The following is a 23,473-nucleotide window of genomic DNA, read 5'->3' as shown; positions in this document are numbered from 1 at the left end:
CGCACAAACGCGATCTGAGGTCGCTGGGGAAATCTGAGTTGCAAAGGTTGGAAGGCTACTTGATGTATCCAAGTCTGACTCTGGGTGAGCCTGGGAAGGGACATTGGAAGACTCTATGAAAATCATCATGAAAAATACGGACCTTTAGAAATCATTCTGAACGAAATTGGAACTTCAATTGGTGGGGTGCCTGTGCATCCAAGATTTAAAAGAGAAAACCGAAGAGAATCACACCCAGATTGTGTAGGTCCCAGGAACCAGACCAGCAGGCCTTATGATAAATTTGCAGAATTCACATTTGCTTACAGTTTTATGGTAAAATAATAACAAAAAAGAGCAAATTTTCTCATTTGAATATCACATGTTAGGCGAAGATTGTGCTTCCCTTAACAGTTTCACATATGTGTGCGAGTATTATTGTATAAATCTGTGAGTTTTTAATTAAAGTTTGCAGTCAGTTCCACTTCTCACATTTCCACGAAAGTTTTTTTTTTTTTTTTTCAATGTACTCATTGAGGAGACCATGGTGCAGGTGAATCACTAATTAACATCAATATTATTTTTAAATTTACAGAAGAAAAATAACAAGCACCTTGGAACACACTTTTTAATAAATTGTAATATATTTTCAGTCTGTTAAAAAAGAACAACTCATTATGGGGGTAAAACCTTCCTACCTTGTAGAAGAAAATCATGTAGCAGATAAGGCATAAACACCAAAAAAGCAAAGTAGGAACAGGAATTTAACAAACTTATTTTTTAAATCATATTTGACCAAGAAACATAGAAAGCTTTGTATTAAAAATTTTAAAATTTAAACACATAAGTGAGGCTTTGACAAATTACCTCGAAAATGTATGTAAGTGTTCAAAGAAGGTGAAAATCCTCGTAAGAGTATGGTCTTCTTTGAGAGAGAGAGTCAGCCTGGAATGCCTCTTAATAGCACTAGACCTCACTGAAGTTTTTATCAATTCTGTCATTTATTTTCTTTACAGTTTTGAGCAGATCATTTACCTTGTTTGTATTCTGGGTTCTCCATTGGTAAAAAGCCCTTTGAATAGAGCTAATATGGTACATGGTATGCATTATTATCCCAGACATGGTGAACTACATAATTTGTTGGGCCTAGTCCAAAATAAAAATAGAGGAACTGCATCTAAGGCTGGAGCCTCAGTCCATGGCAGAGATCGCAACCTCTATGCAGGGACTCACACACTACCTGGTTAGGGGATGGCCAGGGATGGGCAGGGGTTGGTATGTGGCCCCACTTAGTTATCCACCTGAGGGGCAGTGGAGCTGCCTTACTCTACTCTCAGGTTAAAACTTCAATATATAAATTTTGGGGAGACACAATTCGCTATCCAGCCAGCCCCAAGGTTTTTGATCTTCATTTTGAGTTATGATCTTCATAAGGCATCAAGAACGTCAAACTCATGTTTAAATCTGCACATGGGACCAGAGTCCTCCAAGCCCTGCTTCAGCTCCATGGTCGGTTAAGCGATTCTGCTCCGGACTCCAGCTGAATTGGAGCAACTTCCCGTTTGCCTGTGGCCTTCCCCAGGTCGGAGGGAGGAAACCCCTCTCAGAGACAGTTATCTTTCTATCTTGGGTCAGAAAGGTAAAATATTCCTGTGAGTGAGGTTTATTTCTGCTGAAAGTGGAATTTTCTTTTCGTTCATTTTTTCTGTCCCCTACAAGTTGGGGAGTGTGCAGTAGGAAAAGGAAGAAAATGTGTAGGTTTCTCTGAATAGCTACTGCAGGAAATAATAGTTAAATTTGTTAAGTGAAATAAGACGTTTCTGTCAGTTAGAACGTGGTAGTAATAATGCCAAGGTCACGAGCTAAGGTGGAAGTCTGCATGTTCAGTTTAAGCTCCATGCCACCTTCAAAGATTTGATTGCACATTTCCAGTTAAGATCAAAGTGTTATTTCTTTATTATTTAATTGTGGAACCTCTTTATTTTGCCCAGGATATATTTACTCAATCATTTCACAATCAGTTGGTTCTCCAAAAATCTTTCCCTCCAATCTACCCATCTCCAGACTTTAAAAAAAAAAAAAAAAAATCAGCCTGGAAGTAGCATTTCCACCTCCTTAAGAGATTTTCAAGATGACAAATTTATCCAATACTCACTTGCTATAATATCTATGATAGATAATACATATATTTCTTTCATTTTTATAGAATTTCTAAGACAGCACTGGTCCTAAATAGGAGTTGTCTGCTCTCTTAGAGATAACACAAAAATGTTTCGTTGGTCATCAAAATTGGCTAGTTCTTCCAGCATTTAGTAACTGAAACTAGGTGTGTTAGCCATCCTGCAATATGCGGGACAGGCCAATAATTGTTCTGAGTTCCACTCGACTTCCAAATTTAAAAATGCCTTTCTTACCTAGACCTAAAACTGAACTCTCTTTACATATAAATACAAGCATTTTACATGATTTTAATATAAACCAAATTATAAACTGAGGGACAATTGACTTTTGTATTATTTTACTTGCTAAGCAATGTTCATTTTAGAAAATCATGCCACTGACAGCAATACCATTTGTATTTGAGTTACCAAGGTAACCTGCCTCTGTTATGATGATTCTATGTCTAGGTCTAAGCATAGCACAGGGCAATTAGTAGTGCCAGGTATAGAGTAAACATTATTAAATGAAAGAATCCTCACCAACAGAGTACATTGTAAATGCTTGCATTTTGCCATTCTGATAAGTGAAAAGGGATCATCAATAGAGTTTAATTATTCACATTTCTCTGATAATGAATGCATCTAAGTATCTTGTCATACATATAATAAAATACATTTTTATTTTCCTTTCTGTAAGCTGTGTGTTGCTATCCATGCTATAAGGTTATTAGTCTTCTCATTGATTTGCAGTATGTCTTTAAATGGGGGCTGTCAGTCATTTGTCTAGATTGAGGTAAGAATATTTTACTTTGTTATTTGCCTTTTGTCTTTCCTTATGATTGATTCTGCCATGCAATGCACAGAAACGATTATCTCTTTGTAGTGGTAATTATGAAATTTTTGAAGATTTTAGTTTCTGCTTTTCCTTTATACTATCATAAAAACTTTTACTTATGTGTTCTTTTGAAGTGTTCACACTTCTATCTTTTATATTTAAATCTGTGACCCACTTGAAATTAATTCTTTTTAATATTTGATGTACGATTCTTACACTGTGATTCCACCTAACCCTCCGCACAGTGGCTATCTAGTTTTTCACACTATTCTTTCTCCCACTGATTTGAAAAGCTGCCTTTATCACAAATAAATATTTCACCATTTTCACATTTTAAGTAGCTTTAGTCTGATATCGTTGAGAGGAAAATAGCATGAAACCTGAATCCCTACAAATTTATGTTTGAATTCTGTATTTTTCCTTTTACTCTCTCAATTTTCTCCTTTATAAACTGGAGACAATATCTGACTTATGACATAAAATTGTAAGAATTAAAATCAATAATGTTTACGCAATATCTAGAATGGTACCTGGAAAATAACAATTGGTTAGTAAGAGTAAATTCACTTTCCTTTCAGGAAAAAGTGCTCCTTTCCTGTATAAGCTCTCTGTCTTTGACAACTTTCCTGTTGTCATTTGGTAGCATCCCTGTGCTTCTTTAATATTCTAATTATTCATTTATGATCTGCCCAAATAGGTGTAATATTATCTCAGTAGTATGTATATGAACCAAATACTGAACAAGTATTTTCAATGGAAGAGGTAAATTTTTACCTTAGGGTTCTTTACTTCATGCCTTCAAGGCAAGCAACTGTTGCAGCCTGAGGATGCAGTCTTTTCTCCATTCAATGAATTCCAAGCTAAAAATTGTTTTTGGTTCAGAAATTGGTCAAGGGATGGCAATTTTTATTGGTGTACCTGTCTTCAGCCCCCTGGCCATCTGCTCTTATTTTATTCCACTGACAATCTGAGCATTAACCATCTTCATAATCCTCCATGTGTCAGGCTTCCTTGGCTGCCACTCCATCCTTGCTTCTTTGTAATTCTGGCCATTAGTGGGCTTCTGACAGTGAAGCATCATCAGACAGCTTCTATTGTTTGGTGTTTTATTCCCATTGCTAGCAGAGTCCAGTTTCATGATGGCCTCTCAAACCATCAGCCCTGGCTTGCAGAGAAGAGCTGAGTTTTTAATAATGGTTATTGCTTGTTGGGTCAAGCTCCAGAAATCTTTGCCTACCATAAGGTCATTATTTTTATCTGAAAGTTCTATTTCATCTTTTACATTTAGGTCTGCCATCCATATTAAAATAATTTTTGAATATGGTGTGTAGAAAGGTCGATGGTTCATTTTTTCTTTCATCCGGCTAACCAACTGTTCCAACACTTCTACTTCTGGGTTCTCTTTTCCTTCACTATATATATATATATATATATATATATATATATATATCTTGATATCGTGTATTAATTCTCCAAATTTGTTCCTGTTCTTCAAGATGATCAAAATTGTACTTAAGATTTATACATTTTGATACACATGTATTTCACCTGTAAAAAATAACTGTGAAAATAATAAAAACGACATAGACAGGAGTGGGAAATGAATGAAAGTAAAGACAAAAATGGCAGAATATTGATAATTGTTTAAGGTGACTGATCTACACGTGGCTTATTATTTTTTTCTGTTTCTTTTGTAAATGTATGAAAATTCTCATAACAAACGTTTTAAATGATCACATTTTGAGTGTTTTTAAAAATACACAACCTAGGCCGGGCGCCGGCTTCCGGGCATTGCGAGCGCGCTGCGGCGGAGGGACTGTGTCGCCGGGTCGCTGCGGCGAGGGGTCGTGCACGCGGAGCCCCCCTGAGGGCCGGGGGCCGGGGCAGCAGGCTGGAGAGCGCACAGAGAGCCTGTGATCGCCGCCCGCCGCAGCCACCTGGCACATCAACCGAGGCCTCAGGCCCGGGGGTAGCCGCGGCCGGGTATCTCCAAGTCCCCAAGCCCTCGGGTCTCGAGCCTGGTTCCGCTGCCTGCGATCTCAAGCCGCTGACCCCGGACCACAAATACGTGACGATGAACGAGGGCGGCTCGCTGCGCTACCACGCTGCGCATCCTCGCGGGACAGGACACCATGCTCAAGGCCATGTCCAGCGGACGCGTGGAGGTGCTCACCGACGCCGGAGCAATAACCAGCATTTATGGAACACCTAATTCTGTCAGGCTCCCTGGGTGGTAGGTGCTCATCGACCAGAGCGGCCGCCATTTGATACAATCCTCAACTACCTGCGGGACCGGTCCGTGCCACTGTCTGACAGTACCAGAGAACTGGAGGAGCTCCTAGGCGAACTGCACTGCCACCTGGTACAGGGCCTGAGGGAGGACGGCCAGCTGGCACTGCAGCGCTGGAAGCCTTTCCTCAAAGGAAACCTCACAGAAGCAGAGACACTCCCAGTGAGACAGGGCTGGGGGTCCAGAGCCCCACCCGCTGGGCTCCACTTCTGTGGATCCCTTAGGGTTCCGAGGAGCAGAGCTTGGAAAGTGCAGCCAAGACATAGAGGCTTCTTGTCACCTCTGCCACAGCTGACTGAGTGACCGTGAGTGAGTCAGTTCTTACCTCTGGCATCCTGTCCTCATGTTCTGAAAAATAAGAAACCAAGAAAAATAAGTACAATGTAGTGAGTTTTACATGAAGCCTTTTATTCTGTTCTATTTCTACAATAGTAAAATGTCCCATCTTTTCTGACATACAATAGTATAGGAGATTATAAATTTCTTTTTTAATGCCCGCTATATTAAAAAGTGTCTTGAAATCCAAAGGTATATAATTTCTTTGGACAATATCCACGTTTTTAAAAACTTTCTGACTGTTGCTCATAGGGCAAAAGTGCATTTTATATTCATATGTATAAGTGAAATAAGTTTTATAAAGTGATACTTTTAGTGAAGTGTACTCTGATATATTTGTCTTTCTGTCTGTCTATCTTTCTTTCTAATGCTGTTTGGAACCCGTTAAACCTATTTCATGACCCATTAATGGGTTACCACTTACAGTTTGAAGAACATTGAACTAGATCTTGGAAGTGGATTCCTGCTTTACAGTTTTAAATTTAGCTAGTGTTACTGCACACCTACTGGGTGTCAGGAGCAATTATGCTCTCTGCTTGTGTATACCTCCTGTACCCCTGTTTGACATAAAAAGAAACACAAGGAAGTTGGATGATGCATCCAAGGTCAAAGAGCCAGTAAGCAGCAGAGCTCAGATTCGGCCCCAGGATATCTGACTTCCAAGTGCTCTGCTTTGCTTCTGTGCTCCAGCTGCCTCCTTTCCAGGTTTCCCTGAGACCCGTTCCCATACCCACCCCACACAGATCATCACACGACTCAGTGTGTGGCACTTAATCATCATTGGTCTATGCAAATCTTTTCTCTTTATTTTATTTTTTCCTTCATTCCCAACCCCCTGCTCACTTCCCTTTTCCCCAGGGGCATCCATACAATTTTAATGTTTTGATACACATGCTTGGATTATGTTTGTACCCTTGTAAAGCTAAAGGATTGTTTTGCATATGTATGCATTTTAAATTTCCATATATGGCATTCAGCTATGAAAAAAAAAATCTATAAAAATATAATCCCATTCCACTGTTGAGCCTTAGCCCATTTTAGACACTCTTCCAAGCTCCCGGGTTCAGGGTCGCGATAAAGATTAAAGGTGTGAATGAAAGGTGATTTGAGGGATGATTGTATGTACTAGTATTTGTTTAATGCAGCGCCCCTTAGTACAGTCGTGAACCTCCGTACACTTTCCTAGGATAAAAGAGCGTGGATTTAGCGAGCTCATTTGGTTTTATTTGTGTTTTTCCCCTGCTTGACCTTGGTTTTGCCCCAGCCCTTCCACTCTGCCTTACCTCCTCAGGAGTCCCGAAAGTAAAATACAGAGACAGGACGCCCATCTGTTTAAAGTGACATCACCCCAAAGCTACCACTGCCCAGCTCTTCCTTCCAACATCACGTCGCTCCTTCCCCGACTCTTTACTCGATCTGGACTCTCCGGGAGTGGCCTCCTGCAGGACGGCTTCTCGGACCGTTCCTGACGCCGCGAGTCTGCAGCGCTCTTCTAGGAGCTGCGCTGCTGGGAGGCGAGGCCCGGGCGAATCCAGTGCGTGGGCGTCAGGGGCCCCCGAGCCGCGGAGCCCAGCAGCTCTGGCCTTGGGTCCCCACGACCGTGACCTTTCTCAACCCAATACTCCCCCAGGTGCCTCCTCTTTTCTTTGTAACGGAAACAATGGGGTCATGGCCAACGAAAAAGATATTGTTGAAAAAGACACATTGTTTCCTTTTTACTTTTTTGTTCGTTTTAATTTAAAGCCTCTTTGATTTAAAACTGTAAATAGGTCTCTGTGTAATCCTCTCCGCTTCAGTTGCGGTATGAAATTTAAAAAAATAAAGTCTTAGATTATGGATGTTTCTTTCTGCGATGACTCAAGCCTCACTGCTAGATAAACAACTGCCAAGATTGCATTGTGGGGTAACAACAAGAAAGTCGAGGGACCATTTTCCAATAATTGCCATTTGGAAGACTTCAGAATTTGTTTCAGTATCAGTTTAGATAACTTAAACAAAATTCGAATAAAAATGTCTTTTGTAAACGAAGAAAGAAAAAGGTCGAGCCAGCCAGGAGTCGAACCTAGAATCTTCTGATCCGTAGTCAGACGCGTTATCCATTGCGCCACTGGCCCACCGGCGAAGGCTACCTCTTTTAAGAGTATATTTTGTATTCAGGATTCAGAGCCATATAATTTGTGATCAGTATGCATAATACATCTGCCCTTTACATTTCTAAAATAGGAGAACGAATCTAACCTTTAGAACGTTACATATTATAGAAGGAATGATTAGTCCCAATTTTTCATCTCTGTGTGAGTTTTCATTGGCTTACTTGGGGGTTCTTCACTATTTTTTTTCAGTCTGTTCTTCTGCCACAGTTCCACTTTCATTATATTTTCTTATATTTTATATTGGGTTCTGATGACAGGTGCTTAGATTAATAATGACTATTCCGTATTATTTTTAATTAAATGTCCGAAAAGAAAGTATATGCAAATATATTTGGTTGTGGGGATCACATCTTTCCTTCCTACTTTTGAAGGAATAACTGCTCACTAAAGGGGAGAATCATGGCAAAATTGTGTGAAAAGGCATGCGCAGTAAAAGCAACCAAAAACAAACAGTAAAGGCAAAAGGAGGTGAGAATTCGATAAAGGAACACGCACTCTAGAAATTATATTTGACATTGCGTGTTGGAATCTACAAACTGATTTCTTAAACAAAGAAATTTGAAACCAACTTGTTATCTTTAGACAAATTGTTTACTTTGGTTTTCAAAAGTGGACAAAATGGAACTGCCTTAAGAGAGGGGTTCTTTATCGAGACAGATGGTCTCTGTGATGCTCCTGTTAGGAAAACCTGGAAAACCTTCTGTTTTCAAGCTTGGAATCCCAGAGAGAGCATGTTCAGAAAATGCAAATACTCCTCTTGCAGCCAGTTTTACCCATCAGGGACCTCTATAGTATAAAGCACATGTGCTAACCTTCACAGTATAGGAACTTACAATTGTGGTCCAGCAATCCATAGCATAATGAAATGGTGATTCTTTTGGTATCCTCAAACCTAATAACTTTTCTTTCTTTTCCTTCCTTCCTTCCTTCTTCCCTTCCTCCCTCCCTCCCCCCCTCCTTCTTCTCCCTCTCTCTCTCTCTCTTTCTTTCTTTCTAATATAGGAATTTCTTGACTCATAAGCAAACATAACTCACAAATGGAGTGTACATTCCTTCCCCAAATCCAGGCAGGGTAATCTCAGGCTCCTTGGGTGTGAGGAGCTGCCCGAAATCGCCATTACAAGATGGCGCTGATTTCCGGTGGAGGGCAGGGCTGCTCGGTAACACGCCTGGGCCGATTAGGCAGCCACCAATAAGGTAGGAGCACGTCCTAGGCGAGGAGCAGTCTCTATATAAAGGGCGCGGGTTCCCTCGCTCGGGGTCTCCATTTTTGGCAAGCTTATGCTCTCCCTCTCAAGATGCATTAAAGCTGATCTGCAGAAGGATCCTTTGTGTGCCGCGTCTTTCTTGCTGGCGAGACGGTAGCGCGGGACATTTGGTGCCGAAACCCGGGAACTTGTGTCATCGTCAGCACCTTCGGAGACCCCCTGGAGACAGGGAGGATTCAGAACTGCAGGAGGGTAAGTTCGGAGAGGTATGCCTGTTCTTGGTCTGGGGTTAATCCGGTTGGTTTAAAAGGTTTTGAAATCGCCCGTTGGTGTGGTCAGACTGACGTAGATAAGCAGCTGCACCAGAGACCTGTGTGAGCCTCTAGTACGTAAGGGAACGGCGCGTCTCACAGCGCCTCCCACGGAGTGGGGCGCGTTATGGGTTCCACTCAGTCCATGGTTACCGCGTTAGAGGCCGTGCTGAGACAACGTGATATAAAGGTAGGGGGCCGTGTGCTCAAAAATTTTGTAAAAGAGGTAGATCGTGTAGCGCCCTGGTTTGCTTGTTCCGGCTCCTTGACTTTGAGCTCTTGGAACAAACTAGGCAGAGACCTTGACCGCAAGTACGCGGAGGGAGACCTCCGTCAGGGCACCAAGACCATTTGGAAGTTTATTAAAAATTGCTTAGAAGATGAGGGCTGTAAACCGGTAGTGATAGTAGGGCAAAATACATTAGAGGAGGTCCAAGACAGCATGTCAGAAACTGAACGGAGTGAGAGGATGGGTACCCGCAGGAGGAGAGACGTCTCCCATAAGAAAAAGGGCCCTCCCGGTAAGTCTACGGACGAGGGAGAGATTCTAAAACAACAAAGTGACACTCCCGGCACATCTGCCGGTAAAGGAGGGATTTCAAAACCCAGACAAAAGTTGGAAGGGAAAGAAGGAGGCCTCTACCCTATGCAAGAGCTGGGGGCCTTAAAACAAGAATTAGAAGATTTAAATCTGGATGAGTCCGACTCCGATCCCCTCAGCCCTAGTGAGGAATCCGATTTGGAGGAGGAAGCTGCCAGGTACGAGGAGGAGAGATATCATACCGACAGGCGGCGGAGACCACTCGGGGAGTGGAAATGCCGGCCGCCCCCAGTGGCCCCCGCACGGCCTGCGCCTTCAGCGCCTCCTCCTTACGTGCAGTCTTCTAATCCCTTCTCATTCCTCTCTGATAAAGTGAGGAAAAAGGTTCAAGCTGCCTTCCCAGTTTTTGAGGTTGAGGGCGGAGGGAGAGTTCATGCCCCCGTCGAGTACACCCAAATTAAGGATCTAGCAGAGGCGGTTAGAAAATATGGTGTAAATGCCAATTTTACTCTAGTAATGCTAGAAAGGTTTGCTGGTGTGGCTATGACACCCGCTGACTGGCAAATGTTGGCTAAGGCAGCGCTCCCTACCATGGGTCAATACATGGAATGGAAGGCGCTATGGCATGAGGCTGCACAAGCTCAAGCCAGGGCAAACGCTGCTGCACTGACCCCCGAGCAGCGAGATTGGACCTTTGATATGTTAACAGGCCAGGGCCCATTTGCCGCTGATCAGACGGCTTTCCCATGGGGTGCTTATGTTCAAGTTTCTAACACTGCCATTAAGGCTTAGAAGACACTCCCTAAGAAAGGGGAAACCCCGCCCTGGACGGGCTGCCAGTCCAAGAAGACGGGGTGGGCAGTGAAAAATCAATTTACCTTTTCGCCTTATATGGGTACCCAGTATAATGCTACCTCTTCAGGCCTAAATTGGACATATCAAAACCCCACGATGGTGATCCGTTCCAACCCATTTGATGTTTGGCTGTTGTGTGGGGTAAATGGCAGCTGCACGGACCTTTCACCGTTTGCCTTTTCAAAAGGCGGTGGTTGGGGAAATGCCTCTTTTGAGTGGAATGTGACTGAGTCCTTTGAATCCACTGTGTCCATAAAACAGCTTGGAACAAATTACTCTGTCCCGCCAACACCAGTTTGCCTTTATCCTCCTTTCATGTTTATTTTAACTAATATTAGTGATGAGAGGAGTCAGATTGCTTGTGATAACTATACTTGCTTTTATGCACAGTGCTGGAATGCTACGCTGTTCAATTTGGCCATAGTTGCTCGAATGCCTAGATGGATTCCTGTCCCAGTAGAAGCTCCCAATACTATGGTCTTGTTCAGGCAGAGGAGGGATTTTGGTCTCACTGCGGCAATAGTCGCCGCCGTATCCCTGGCGGCGGGTGCAGCCACAGCTGCTGCCGTCTCCTTGACTACCACGGTACAGACTGCCACCACGTTGAATAATTTGTCCTCCGCGGTAACACAGGCCCTAGAAACACAGACTGCGCTAAACGCTCAGCTGAAGGGAGGATTAATGGTGGTTAACCAGCGGGTGGATCTTGTGCAGGAACAAATAGACGTTTTATGGCAAATTGCTCAATTGGGGTGTCAATGGAAATATTCAGGGTTATGTGTCACCAGTATCCAATATAAAAAGTATACCAAAGCTGCAAATTTGTCTAAACAATTATCCCAGCATCTTTCAACAGGTTGGACGAGAGAATTTGACAACCTGATAAACCAGCTGCGCATGGCCATTGTGTCCGTGAATTCAACAAGAGTGGATGTCTCCTTCGCAGCCGGACTGTCCTCATGGATTAAAACGGCCGTGTCCCACTTCAAGGAGTGGGCAGGAGTGATTGGGGTTGGCATGTTCTTATGTGGGGGAACTGTGCTCCTACTATGGTTGGTCTGCAGATTAAAAGCCCAGACCCAGAGAGACAGGGTAGTCATCGCCCAGGCATTTCTAGCCCTGGAACAGGGGGCCAACCCTGATGTTTGGCTGTCCATGCTTAAGGATTAGCCTGCTCTGACTCCCCTTCCCCCTTCCTGTTGGCTGGCCTCCCTGAAGCTTGTTCAGAGGAGTTCGCCCTTGCTCAAACAGGTCTATGTGTAACAACAGGCTCCAGTGTGTCCAGAGACGGGCAACTTCCCCCAGACTTGAACCAACCTAAGACATGGTGCCCGGTGGCGATAGGGTCAACCTATGACGGGTAAGGTCAAAGTCTGTGGAGGGACGACCTAGGACAGGAACGCTGGCTAATTTGTCCGCGACCGCCGAGCTTGTACCAGCCGCTTTAAATGATAAAAAAGGGGGAGATGTGAGGAGCTGCCCGAAATCGCCATTACAAGATGGCGCTGATTTCCGGTGGAGGGCAGGGCTGCTCGGTAACATGCCTGGGCTGATTAGGCAGCCACCAATAAGGTAGGAGCACGTCCTAGGCGAGGAGCAGTCTCTATATAAAGGGCGCGGGTTCCCTCGCTCGGGGTCTCCATTTTTGGCAAGCTTATGCTCTCCCTCTCAAGATGCATTAAAGCTGATCTGCAGAAGGATCCTTTGTGTGCCGCGTCGTTCTTGCTGGCGAGACGGTAGCGCGGGACACTTGGGGTTTTGATTTCAAGGAGCTCTTTGGTATTACCCTATGGATTTGATTTCCTACTTGCTTCCTGATTTTGAAGAGCCAGGAGGACTCAACACACTGAGTCCTGGAGACCACCTGATGGAGTTTGGATGTGTAGTCCCCTCCAAAACTCATGTGGAAATTTGATCTCCAATGTGGCAGTGTTGGAAACTGATTGAGTCATGGGGGCAGATCCCTCATGAGTGGATTAATGGTCTTCCTAGGGGAGGGGGAATTAATGAGTGAGTTCTCGCTCTATTAGTTCCCGCGAGAGGCACCTTCTCTCTCTCTCTTGCTTCCTCTCGCCATGTGATCTGCTTGTACCCACCAGCTGCCTGCCACTTTCCGCCATGAGTAGAAGCAGCCTGAGTCCTGTGCCAGATTCAGCTGTCTCAGAATCGTCAGCCAAATAAACCTCTTTTCTTTATAAATTACCCAGTCTCAGGTACTCTGTTATAGCAACACAAACGGACTAAAACACCACCCAAACTTCTGCGAAGGCGATGCTTGTCTGGAGGAGACTGCTGAGCAAGAGGTGGCGGTGGGATTGCTGTGCCCAGTTGACTGTCAGGAGGGCATGATGAAAGGGGTGGTGTCTGGGAATTCGCGTGACTGGCCTCTGTGCCCAGTGAGTCTAGGAGTCATCAGTCTTCCTATTACTCTGTGCCACTCATACTGCTCTGGAAAGCATATGCACAGTGAACACGTCAATCGGTTTAATAGATGATGTACTTGTCTATTCTTTATTTCTCTTCCCATTTAAACTGACATTCATCACTATCTTTTTTCCTTCCCAGCAATTCCCCAGGGATCTACAAGGTGCTCAGTAGGGAGACGATACTCTCCCCCAAGTCCGTTCTGACAGGACATCACTGATTCTGTGTCTCTGACAAATAGCAAAGTCAAAAATTCCTGCTCTTACCGACTAAAATTTGGATTGGTCACAATATTGCAGGAAACAGAGAAGAAAGGCGGTATTTCCCAATTAGCAAGCTCTTAAGTCTTTTATTATTATTATTATTATTATTATTATTATTATTATTATTATTATTATTATTATTATTATTATTATTATTTCAGCACTAAATCAGCAACATAAACAGTATGAGTTTATTATTTTTCAACAATTTGATTACAAGTTTATTTTAAATAAATTAATAAGTAGCTCATGATGTGCTCAATCGTGAGCTAGGCTTTGGTTGTACCAGATATCCTGAAAAAATGGACAGGCCTGGGGTAACAAAGGGCACAGGTACTGATTATTATAATAAAATTATACAAAGCAGGGTGATTGTTTTTAAAATTGACAGATGAAACTATAGAGATAAATACTCATGGCATTTACACAGACACACAGAGAAGGGGCTACTCTCCCACTCTTAATGAAGAAGAAAGGCTTTCAGAAGAATGATAACTGACCTGAGATTTAATAGGTGGTAAGATACAAAGAGAATGAAGAGAAGTGGAGAAGAGAGGGGAATCTTACATTAGGGGCACCATAGGGAGAGAAACCAGTGTTCTAGAAAACTCCAAAGAGTTCTAGATTTGAGGACAAAATGAGAAAATAAGGGTCAGACCAGGAAGAAAGGAGAGAGACAGTCTTCCACTTTAAAGTGATGTGCTGTGGAGAGTTGGAAAAGTTTGAAGAAGAGAAGTGACATTTTCCACTTCAAGCTAAAGGTCTCCTTGGCTACTATGCAAATAAGGAATTTAAGGGGCCAAGAATGGAGACAAAGGGGCAAGGAAGATATGTGAGGCTTTTCTGCATGTGTTTAAGGTAAGGCCTCAAAAAATCCAATACAGTATTCATTGTGGGATGGACATTTCTACTTTGCTGTGATACTTTGATTTGGACCAATTGTAACATGAAATTTTCAAGACAGACTCAACATTAAACAGCATTATGATGAGAGAGAAGAAGGTACAAAAGAACAAGCCCTGATGACTACCAAAGATCTTAAGAGTCTGAACAGAGGTCCTTTCCAATGTGAATTCTTTGATGTAGAGGTTCCCACCTTTGCCTCACACATGGGAAATTTCTGGTTTCAAACTTGGTGGGAAGACTCATAACATTCTTTTTGATATCAACATCCAGCATTGCTACTCTTTACATGCAAGTTTTCACCCTTTTGATCCCATTTACCAATTCACAAATGTCAATGTGTAGGGAAAGTATAGGAAAACAGTCAAGGCTCCCTCAGATGTTCAGAGTCTTGCTGAGCATTTGATGTAATTATGCATGTGCACCCAAGTGTTCCTTGGTTATTGTCTAATGTAATTGCACGTCACCCAAGTGTTCTTATGTGTCTTACTGGCATCCAGGTTTCCTGGGTTATTGGACTTGAGTGTAAAGGATGTGTGGCTCTGATCCACGGTGCCCTCTCCTCACCCCACACCCCCAGGATGCCTGGGGGTGGCATGGGGAGGTTGCTGCCTCTGCCCCTACTCCCACTCCTGTCCCTGTCCCTGTCCTCTGCCAATGACTCCCACGATCTTTCCCAATTACCTAACATGCACCTGCATGTGAAGGGTCTGATGACCCAGCCAGGTATGTGAGGGGTCTGTGACCCAGTCTGTACAATGGGTTTGAAGGGTCTGTGGGCCCTATGCCCTAAACAAGTCCTAATCCCTAGTCCTTGCCCTATCCATACATGATGGAAGATGCGATGGAAGGAATATTAAGACAAATAAAACCCAGTCTCAATAGACAAGGTGATCCATTAGTATAAAGCACCCAGAAACCCCTAGTTAGAAAATTCTAAGAGCTGCCCAGAAGAACCGTAAGGCAAGACCATGAGAGTTAAATTGATGAGCAGGTGATTGGTGATGGTGGGTCCTGGGCCAGGTAAAATTTAATGAATACTTAAGAATAATAAGCATAAGTAAACTTTTGTAAGTAGAGAAGTGATATTTCAATTAGATATGACACTTAAGTAAAGACACATTTGTGAATTTTCCAGTCTCGTTTGGGAATTATTTTGTAGAGAACAACCATTCTCCATTCTCCATTTAAGTATGCACCGTCACCTCTTGCAGAGTGACGGAGACACAAAAGATTACTCAGAGCCCATATGTTCAGAGCAATGAGAAGCCCAAAGGGACTGCACCAAGGAAACTTCTTCAAGAGAGGAGAGACCAGGCACAGCCCCGAGTCAGTTCTTACTTCAGTTTTTACTGTAAAGACAAGAAAGTTACAGAAGAAAAACATATGGTTAATCAATCATAGTGAAAACATAAACAAACTGGCTACATGACAATCTTCATTAAAGCAGGTGTAACTTAAAATAGTTCAAGCAACTTACCATCAAAAGGAGTCATAAAACTAAGCTATGTGATGTACAAAAAGAAACAGTGAGATAATCATCAAAGTGCCTAACTCCCCGAGAAGCTCAAAGAAACAGCTTAGGGCAAGATGTGGAAAGTCCCCTAAGCACTAACTAGAAGAATATTCTTGAAGATTTTAGCTTACATACTTTCCCAGCATCTAGATTTAGCTGAGCTATGGGCAACTGCCCCCAGAACAATCACTTTTTGCTGTGCTTCAATTCTCTTATCTGCATCAAAGGCTTTAGTCCTGTGAAAGTTTTCTGGTCTTACTCAATCTTAGCATTCCTATGTGTTTTCCTAAAGGGTTGGGATTTGGCCCCCTAAACTATAAGCTTTGGTCTCCTAAACTACAGGCTTTGGCCTTCTACACTAAGGATTTTGGTCCTCTAAAACACTTGCATTTGATTTCTATTTCATTAATAACTTCTTATTAAATGTCCTCTATAACTCACACCTTCCAGCTGTTTATCACTTGTTATCACTTTTCATAACACTGTTTATCACTGTTGTTTCCATCAGCAGTTAGTCTTCCACTCCAAGAGATCTATAAAATAAGTCTTGTGACACAGAGCCCCACCCCCACCCCCACTCCCAAATGGCTCATGAAAGGAGAAATAATCTTGTTGGACCATTATGGGGAGAAGCAAGAAACTACTTGAATTGAAAGATTTTGCTTGAGGAACATTGTGCACATTACTGAGAATGGGAAAGAGAGCATTTGTAGAATATAATAAATGCTTTAAAAGTATTTCCTGGAATGTCAAAAGACTGGGACTCTAGCCCAGGATCTCCTGTTTACTAGACAGGAGCTTTAGCCAAGTAAGCCACCGAGCTAACAAGGTGGGACTTCCAGTGACATACTCATAAAACCTGAAGACAATCTCACTTTTTTGACTGATCAATTAGTTCTCAAAAATATTTGAACAAAGAAAAAATATTAGGACTAACACCTGTAATTTTTGTCAAATTGGGGTTTTTTGGTTTTTTGTTTTGATTTTTAAAAAAATCTTTCTGTCATGTGAAATGTGCACAGTAGTTTGTACGCTGTCCTAAGAGAACAACCCTCCTAGCCGAGGCAGCCAAGCCATTTCACTTCCAAGAGTTTTTACCACTTCATGTGGTAGGTATTTCTCAGTTTTGAATCAGTAATATGGAGATATTGGTACTTATTGGTTACATTGACAAAAATGATGCGCATTGCTGTGAGTTAACTGAAATAACATGTAAATTACTTGGAAAAATGTATGCACTCAAATACTTTTCCTTTTCTTCTCTTTGAAGCTAAGCTATTGCTATTTATTCCATGTGAAATGGACCATTTTTCTGATGTTTGAGAAGAGTGGCAAACAATTTGCTTTAGCACATGAATCTCAGAAATATATTAAAAGTGTGCAGTGCTTGTATGGGAGCAGCAGCCACCAGACAAGCTAAGTTTGCTAAGGGTATCACTGCTCTGGGGCTCCCAGTCACCCTCCCTCCTGGCTACAATGAGGAGATGAGATCCCCAAGAGGAAGGTCAATTTAGCTGAGAAGGAACTAGTGGAGGAAGAGCTCAAAAGACCCGCAAGGATGACATCCAGGTCTGTCCTGCAAAGATGAAAGTAAGCTCCAAAGTGCAGTACTTCATAAGAAAGAAAAGGAGAAAGAGAAAGAGAGAGAGAGAGAGAGAGAGAGATCTTCTCTCTCCACCAAGCACACTCCAGAGTAATAGAAGAAGCATCTGCTATACAGTAATAATGGGGACCTGAACACACCTCTTTCAGTACTGGACAGATCACCTAGGCAACAAATCAATAAAGAAACAGTTAATATATCAGGAGAGAATAAATCTTTGGTTACTAGAGGGGGGAGGAGGAGGTGGCTGGAGAGAGATTGGATAAGGGGCATAAAAAATAAGTATGATTTGTAATAATGCATACACTAATAAAAAAATTTTTTTAAAGAGTTGAGACTTGAAAGGAGTGGAGTCTCCATTCTGATTAATTAGAAGAGGGGGAAAGGACAGACCTGATTATCCCCATGTATGTCAAACCTTAGCAGTGCTCCTCATCTCCCTTCTTGTACAATCCATAGAAATAGTGTAATTAACTATTTGCAAATGCAAGTATTAAGTCTATAAACACATTCATAATAATCCAGACATCCCATCTGTTCTCTCTCTCTCTCTCTCTTTATTTAGGTAAATGTAACTGCTTTTTTAAAAGGTGAAATCAAATGCTAGTAGTTTGTTTCTCTGTAGAAGCAGAAATTAGTGGCTAACTGGGTTAAAGGAGGTTTACCTGCCTTGTGTGTCAGTTTTACATTCTATTGTGTGCTGGGATCATCGTGAAGAGCGATGAAGAAACAGTTCAGGTAATTTCCCTTCAAGTCATTCTTTGAATCACTTAAAATAATGTAGGGAAAAGATATCTTTAAAAAGCAATCAAACGACCAACAACAAAAAACAAACAAACAACAACAACAACAAAAGAGTAAGCCAGCCGATTGCTGAATCTGGAAGTTGTTGGTTGGTTTTTAGGTGGGATATCCACTGCATCATTGAACCTCATCCAGGAAAGACCTTCAAAGATGACTTTTTCATTAAAACCCACCTGTGAGTCCAAGAGGAAGTGATTGATTTGGAGACACAGAAGGACATGAGACCACCAAATCTGTGATTCTAGGAATCAGAACAATTCACGTTGTGCTCAGTTTCCAAGATACATACTCACTTATTTTTTGATATGAGGAACAAGCAATTGTACTTTTTAGAACATTTTTTTATGTGATAGAATGGATATAGTTCCCTGAAAGACTTGCCTTTTTGTTCATATGTGGTGTTTGTCTACTTCAACCTTGTGAATTTTTTAGTTTTCTTTTTTTGCAGTTGGTTCATTTCTCTGTATCAGGACTCATGGCTAGCTTAACATCAGCACAGCCAGGTTAAGCAACTTTCCCCCTTCTCCGCCTCCCCTTTCTGCTCCCGGAACTGAGATTCATCTCCTGGGAAGAGGTAAACATTACTGTTATTGTCAAGGGAACATCCTGTGGGTTGTGTCTAACAGGCTTCAGCTGGAATGCTTTGTACTGAGATAGTGGCTAGTCAGGAGCCTATGCCTTAACCTACCAGATGTTATCAGACCACAAGGACTGTGTCACCTTACATACCACTGATTTCAAAATTGCCCATTACTCTGAACCCTCCCTAAAAGTCTTCTAACCCCCCTTTTCCTTAGTTCAGGGGAACTGACCTGGCTCAGTCTCCCCTCCACGTTAGTGGAATAAAGCTTTTTGGTTGAAATGGCGCCTCACTCGGGTCTCTCTCTCTTCTCCATCTCGCCCAACTTAACACTCTGCACTTTCACCTAAATTTCATTTATCATATTCCTGAGAATATAGGTGAATCATTAACTAATACTTATTTTTATTTCCAAGAGTAACTCTCAGGCATATGTATTTATTTTGCTGGTATTCTATTAATTTAAACAAATGAAATACTGGTAAAATTTGTATCGTATGTTATTCCAACTATTATTCAAGAAATTAATGGTGGGTTATTTCAGCTTGATAGAGTGTGGTGCTGACAACACCAAGGTCCAAGATTCAAGCTCTGTACCAGCCCGCCACCAAAAGAAAAAAAGAAATCAATCAAGAAATAGATATAGTACAAGAAAGTGTAACAAAAGATAAAAACGGTATACTTTTAGTGGACCATTACATTTAAGGGTGAAAAATTATGCTTTTTAATATGGTAAGTTAAATAATTCAATATCTATTCAAATATTCTGTTCTGCATGCTTCTTTGTCTCTTACACTATACTACAAAGAGAAAAACCAAACCATTCTCATTGGTAACCTTCCCCCTCAGAATTCTTGCATATCATAGGCACTAAAATTCTTATTAATTGGGAATAATATCTAAAAATTTTAAAGGTACATGAAAAATAAGTAAAATAGGAACCCTCAGTAGAAACTTTCAACATTCCAACTCTACTTTGAATGAAAGTAGTTCTATACAAGGTATATTAGTCCATCTTTGTTGCTTATAACTAGGTGATTTGTAAGAAAATGAAATTTATTGCTTTCAGTTTTGGAGACTGGGAAGTCCACAGTCCAGGGAAAACATCTGGTAAGGTGACTCCACAGCAATGCGGGGTGTCACATGGTGAGAACCACTGAGCAGAAAGACTCTCATGTGCTCTTCTTTTAAAGCCTTCAGAACCACGTCCATGAACTAGGGCGTGGTCACTATAATCTAATCATCTCTTCAAGGCTCCACCTTTCAATTAGCATTACAGGATTTCCCGCCCTGTTAACACTGTCAGTGGGGGTTAAGTTTCTAATACATGGGCTTTGGGGGACACAATTCAATCCACTGCATAAAGCTTCTTCAGAAAGTTTTTTGAACTGTAGTTCTTACTTGGACACAACTACTTTAACTTTAACTGATTCATATTAAATATTCAAATTTTGTAGTAGAAGATAACAGCAATTAAAGACTTCTAACAAATATACAAAAGAAACAATCCCTAATAAATAAAGTAGGAAATACAATCATTTAAAAGCCCTCATACTATTATATACAAAACAAAAAGTAAATACTTTGAAATGGATGCCAAGAACTTTAAAAGTTATATTCCGGGCCGGCCCCGTGGCTCACTCGGGAGAGTGCAGTGCTGGTAGCACTGAGGCTACGGGTTTCAGATCCTATATAGGGATGGCCAGTGCGCTCACTGGCTGAGTGTGGTGCAGACCACACCATGCCGAGGGTTGTGATCCCCTTACTGGTCAGAGAAAGAAAAAAAAAAAAGTTATATTCCTAGCCAGCTGCCAAAAATAAAAATAAAAAGTTATGTTAATTCTTAAGCATTGGAATTAGACTTAGAATTGCTGCAGTAGTCCTATTTTAAAAGATTGGTAGGAGATAAGGGCATATGCATGTTCTAACTATTTGAAGTTCAGTGAACTAATGTTTTACAAATATTTTATCCCTCTTTTCACTTTGTTCTTTGTTTCTAAGTAAAGAGTATTGAAATAAGGCACTGCATTTTCTTCTGTTGTACATTTACAAGGTATGTTATCATTTCAGAGATTTTGGAACTCTTACTAAACTACAGATTATGAATGTTCTTGGTCTTGGCCTCTGTTAAAGCTCCAAGGATACCCCTTACTGTTCCAAACTTACCTTTCCCACTGCAACATCTGAAGATTGCTTTGCCTCTGGCTCAGAAGTTACACTTCTACCAAGTTGATTAAAGCCCCCACAGTCTCCGATGACTTTCACCTCTAAAAGATCTGCTCTCTCCTAACAGTCATTAGTGCTCTGCTAACCCACAATTTTATTTTTTGTAATACAGATGTCATTAAACATACCATGTAGTAGAAAACATTTTTAAGGAACTCCCTGCATCTTTTTCTACTGTTACTGTAAAATAGTAATATCTCTCAAAGGAGAAAAATGCTTGCTAATACTTGTTATAAAATGATATGGCAAATAAAGGCATGTGTACATACAAATAAAGGCATGCATATATAAGTAAAAAATGGAAGTCAAGATTCAGCAAACATACTTTTTAAGAATTGTATTTAACCTCAGCACATAAACACCATAAAGTTTTAGTAGACATGTGCTTTAAAAATGGCATAAAAGCTTTAACTTTTCACAGTTCCTAAAATAGACACCTAGTGCATAAATATTTATTAGACAGCAGTCCTCTCCTTTGAGAGTGAGACGCACTATGGAATGATGCTTAAGAGCACAAACTGATGTCAGACTCTATAGATTCTATTCTCCAAACCTGCCATCTATCCAAGTTCTTTGAGCAGTACTGGCAGATAGTGTTGGTTATTACTGCCTGAATCTATATTACTGCTACAAATATGTCATGTCAAGGCCAGAAAACAATAATGTTTCCCTTGCTGATAGAGAGTGTTAAAGGAAACTGCCCACATGTCTTGCACAGGCAGTTTTTTTTCTTTGTTGTTTATTTCAACAGTTATAGCTTCTCAAGTACTTCTAGAAACCTGGGTCGCTTTTACTATCCATTTCTATTTGAAGAACTTTCGCATTGTAAACTTCTACTGCCATGAGATATAAATTTTTCAGCCCAATACAATCAGTCTTTCTGACTGTACAGTAAGCACCAGGTTTTTTGTGGTCTGATGGAGAGAATAAAACAAATTAAGCACCATCCTGCATTCAAGCAATTCAGAGATGTTTAAGTCTAAAGAAAGCACAAAAAAACAGCATTAAAATAATCCATGAAAATAACTTACACAAAAGATGAAGTGAGAAACACTGACTGCAACAAATCTGATCTGTGTGAAGGTCCCAATAAAGAACTCTGAACTGCCCTTTCTGAAAAACTTGGATTCTATAATCGAACCACTGTGTGATAGATACACTCTCGTAGGACAGGAGGAAACAATGAGAAGTGGTCAAGATGTTTACTTACCCAAATGGAAATACTTTAGGGTCACAGTAGAAAATAAAACATGTTAAGTGTGATTTGAACCTTTATGAGAGAAACCCATCAAACTTCAAGTTCAACATGAACCATACAGCTCCATTTCAGATGTTTTTAATAGGTTAAAGACAAATCCCATTGGTATGGTTTGCATTTGAGTGTGAGAATAGAGCTCCTGGAATAATATTCTTCACGACAGAGCACACAGAATCTAGCACAGATAATCTGGTAAACATCTCTTCCATGTCTATCAGCAAAATAAGACAACAGTTTCACGCCTTCAGCTTTTAATTACTGTTATCATGGGCTTACAGGCATTTGTCTAAATGATAATTTCAAAGGTGGCAAAATAGACATGTTTCTTATACTTTTGAAAGTTAAATTTCATTTTGGAGTAATTTTAGATCTGCACGATTTTATCCTACAAAGTAGCAACGATTTTACTCCTTTTAATGTTTTTTTTTTTTTTTGACAGAGTGAATATATATTACAATTTATTTTTAAAGTGTATCCCAGTGCACTCAGGTTGTTTTTCTTATGTAAATTTGTAAAGAATAAAGGCATTAATTTACTGATCTGCCCACACCATTGGTCTCCACAATAAGTATGTAAAGAAAATTGACTGAAAGTTTTCATTTAAAAAAAGTCACAGATTTATAAAATAACACTCCAAAGGAAATGTGAAACTGTTAAGGGAAACGTAATATTTGCATAACATATACATAATATTTGAAACAGAAAATCTGCTTCTTTATGTTATTATTTTACCATAAAACTGTAAGCAAATGTGAATTCTACAAAATTATCATAAGGCCTGCAAGTCTGGTTCCTGGGACCTACACAACCTGGGTGTGATCCCTTTCTGTTTCTCTTGTAAATCTTGGATGCACAGGCACCCCACAAATTGAAGTTCCAATTTCGTTCAGAATGATTTCTAAACGTCCGTATTATTCATGATGATTTTCATAGAGTCTTCCAATGTCCCTTCCCAGGCTCACCCAGAGTCAGACTTGGATACATCAAGTAGCCTTCCAACCTTTGCGTCTTAGATTTCCCCAGCGACCTCAGATCGCCTTTGTGCGAATTCCTGCCTTCAGCAGCATAACAGGAGGCCTCCTTCCGAGCGCTCAGCACTGATGAGGTTTGGAGATCTGGGTGTAGTTACCATTGCACAGGCCGCGGGAAGACCGGGCGAGCCGTGATCTGCCTTTCAGTTAATCCCAGTGGTCCTCCCCGTGTTATAAAGCAATAAGGGACACCGGAAA

General features: G+C 41.2%; 1 protein-coding gene and 1 non-coding gene across 2 annotated transcripts in view; both read right to left on the bottom strand.

Moving 5' to 3' along the window:
* The window catches only part of LOC134377918 (histone H4), a 734,914-nt gene that overhangs the window by 588,611 nt on the left and 122,830 nt on the right, over positions 1 to 23,473 (bottom strand). Inside the window, exon 2 of the mRNA XM_063096728.1 lies at positions 12,233 to 12,252. Coding sequence (XP_062952798.1) covers positions 12,233 to 12,252 — 20 coding nt within the window. The remainder of the gene's footprint in view (positions 1 to 12,232; positions 12,253 to 23,473) is intronic.
* TRNAR-ACG (transfer RNA arginine (anticodon ACG)) lies at positions 7,641 to 7,713 on the bottom strand. Its single transcript has one exon. It is a non-coding gene; the product is annotated as a tRNA-Arg (tRNA).

This window comes from Cynocephalus volans, chromosome 5, assembly GCF_027409185.1.
Source record: "Cynocephalus volans isolate mCynVol1 chromosome 5, mCynVol1.pri, whole genome shotgun sequence".
Classification (NCBI taxonomy): Eukaryota; Metazoa; Chordata; class Mammalia; order Dermoptera; family Cynocephalidae; genus Cynocephalus; species Cynocephalus volans.
Note: the sequence above shows the minus strand (reverse complement) of the source record. Positions and strands in the feature narration are given on the sequence as shown.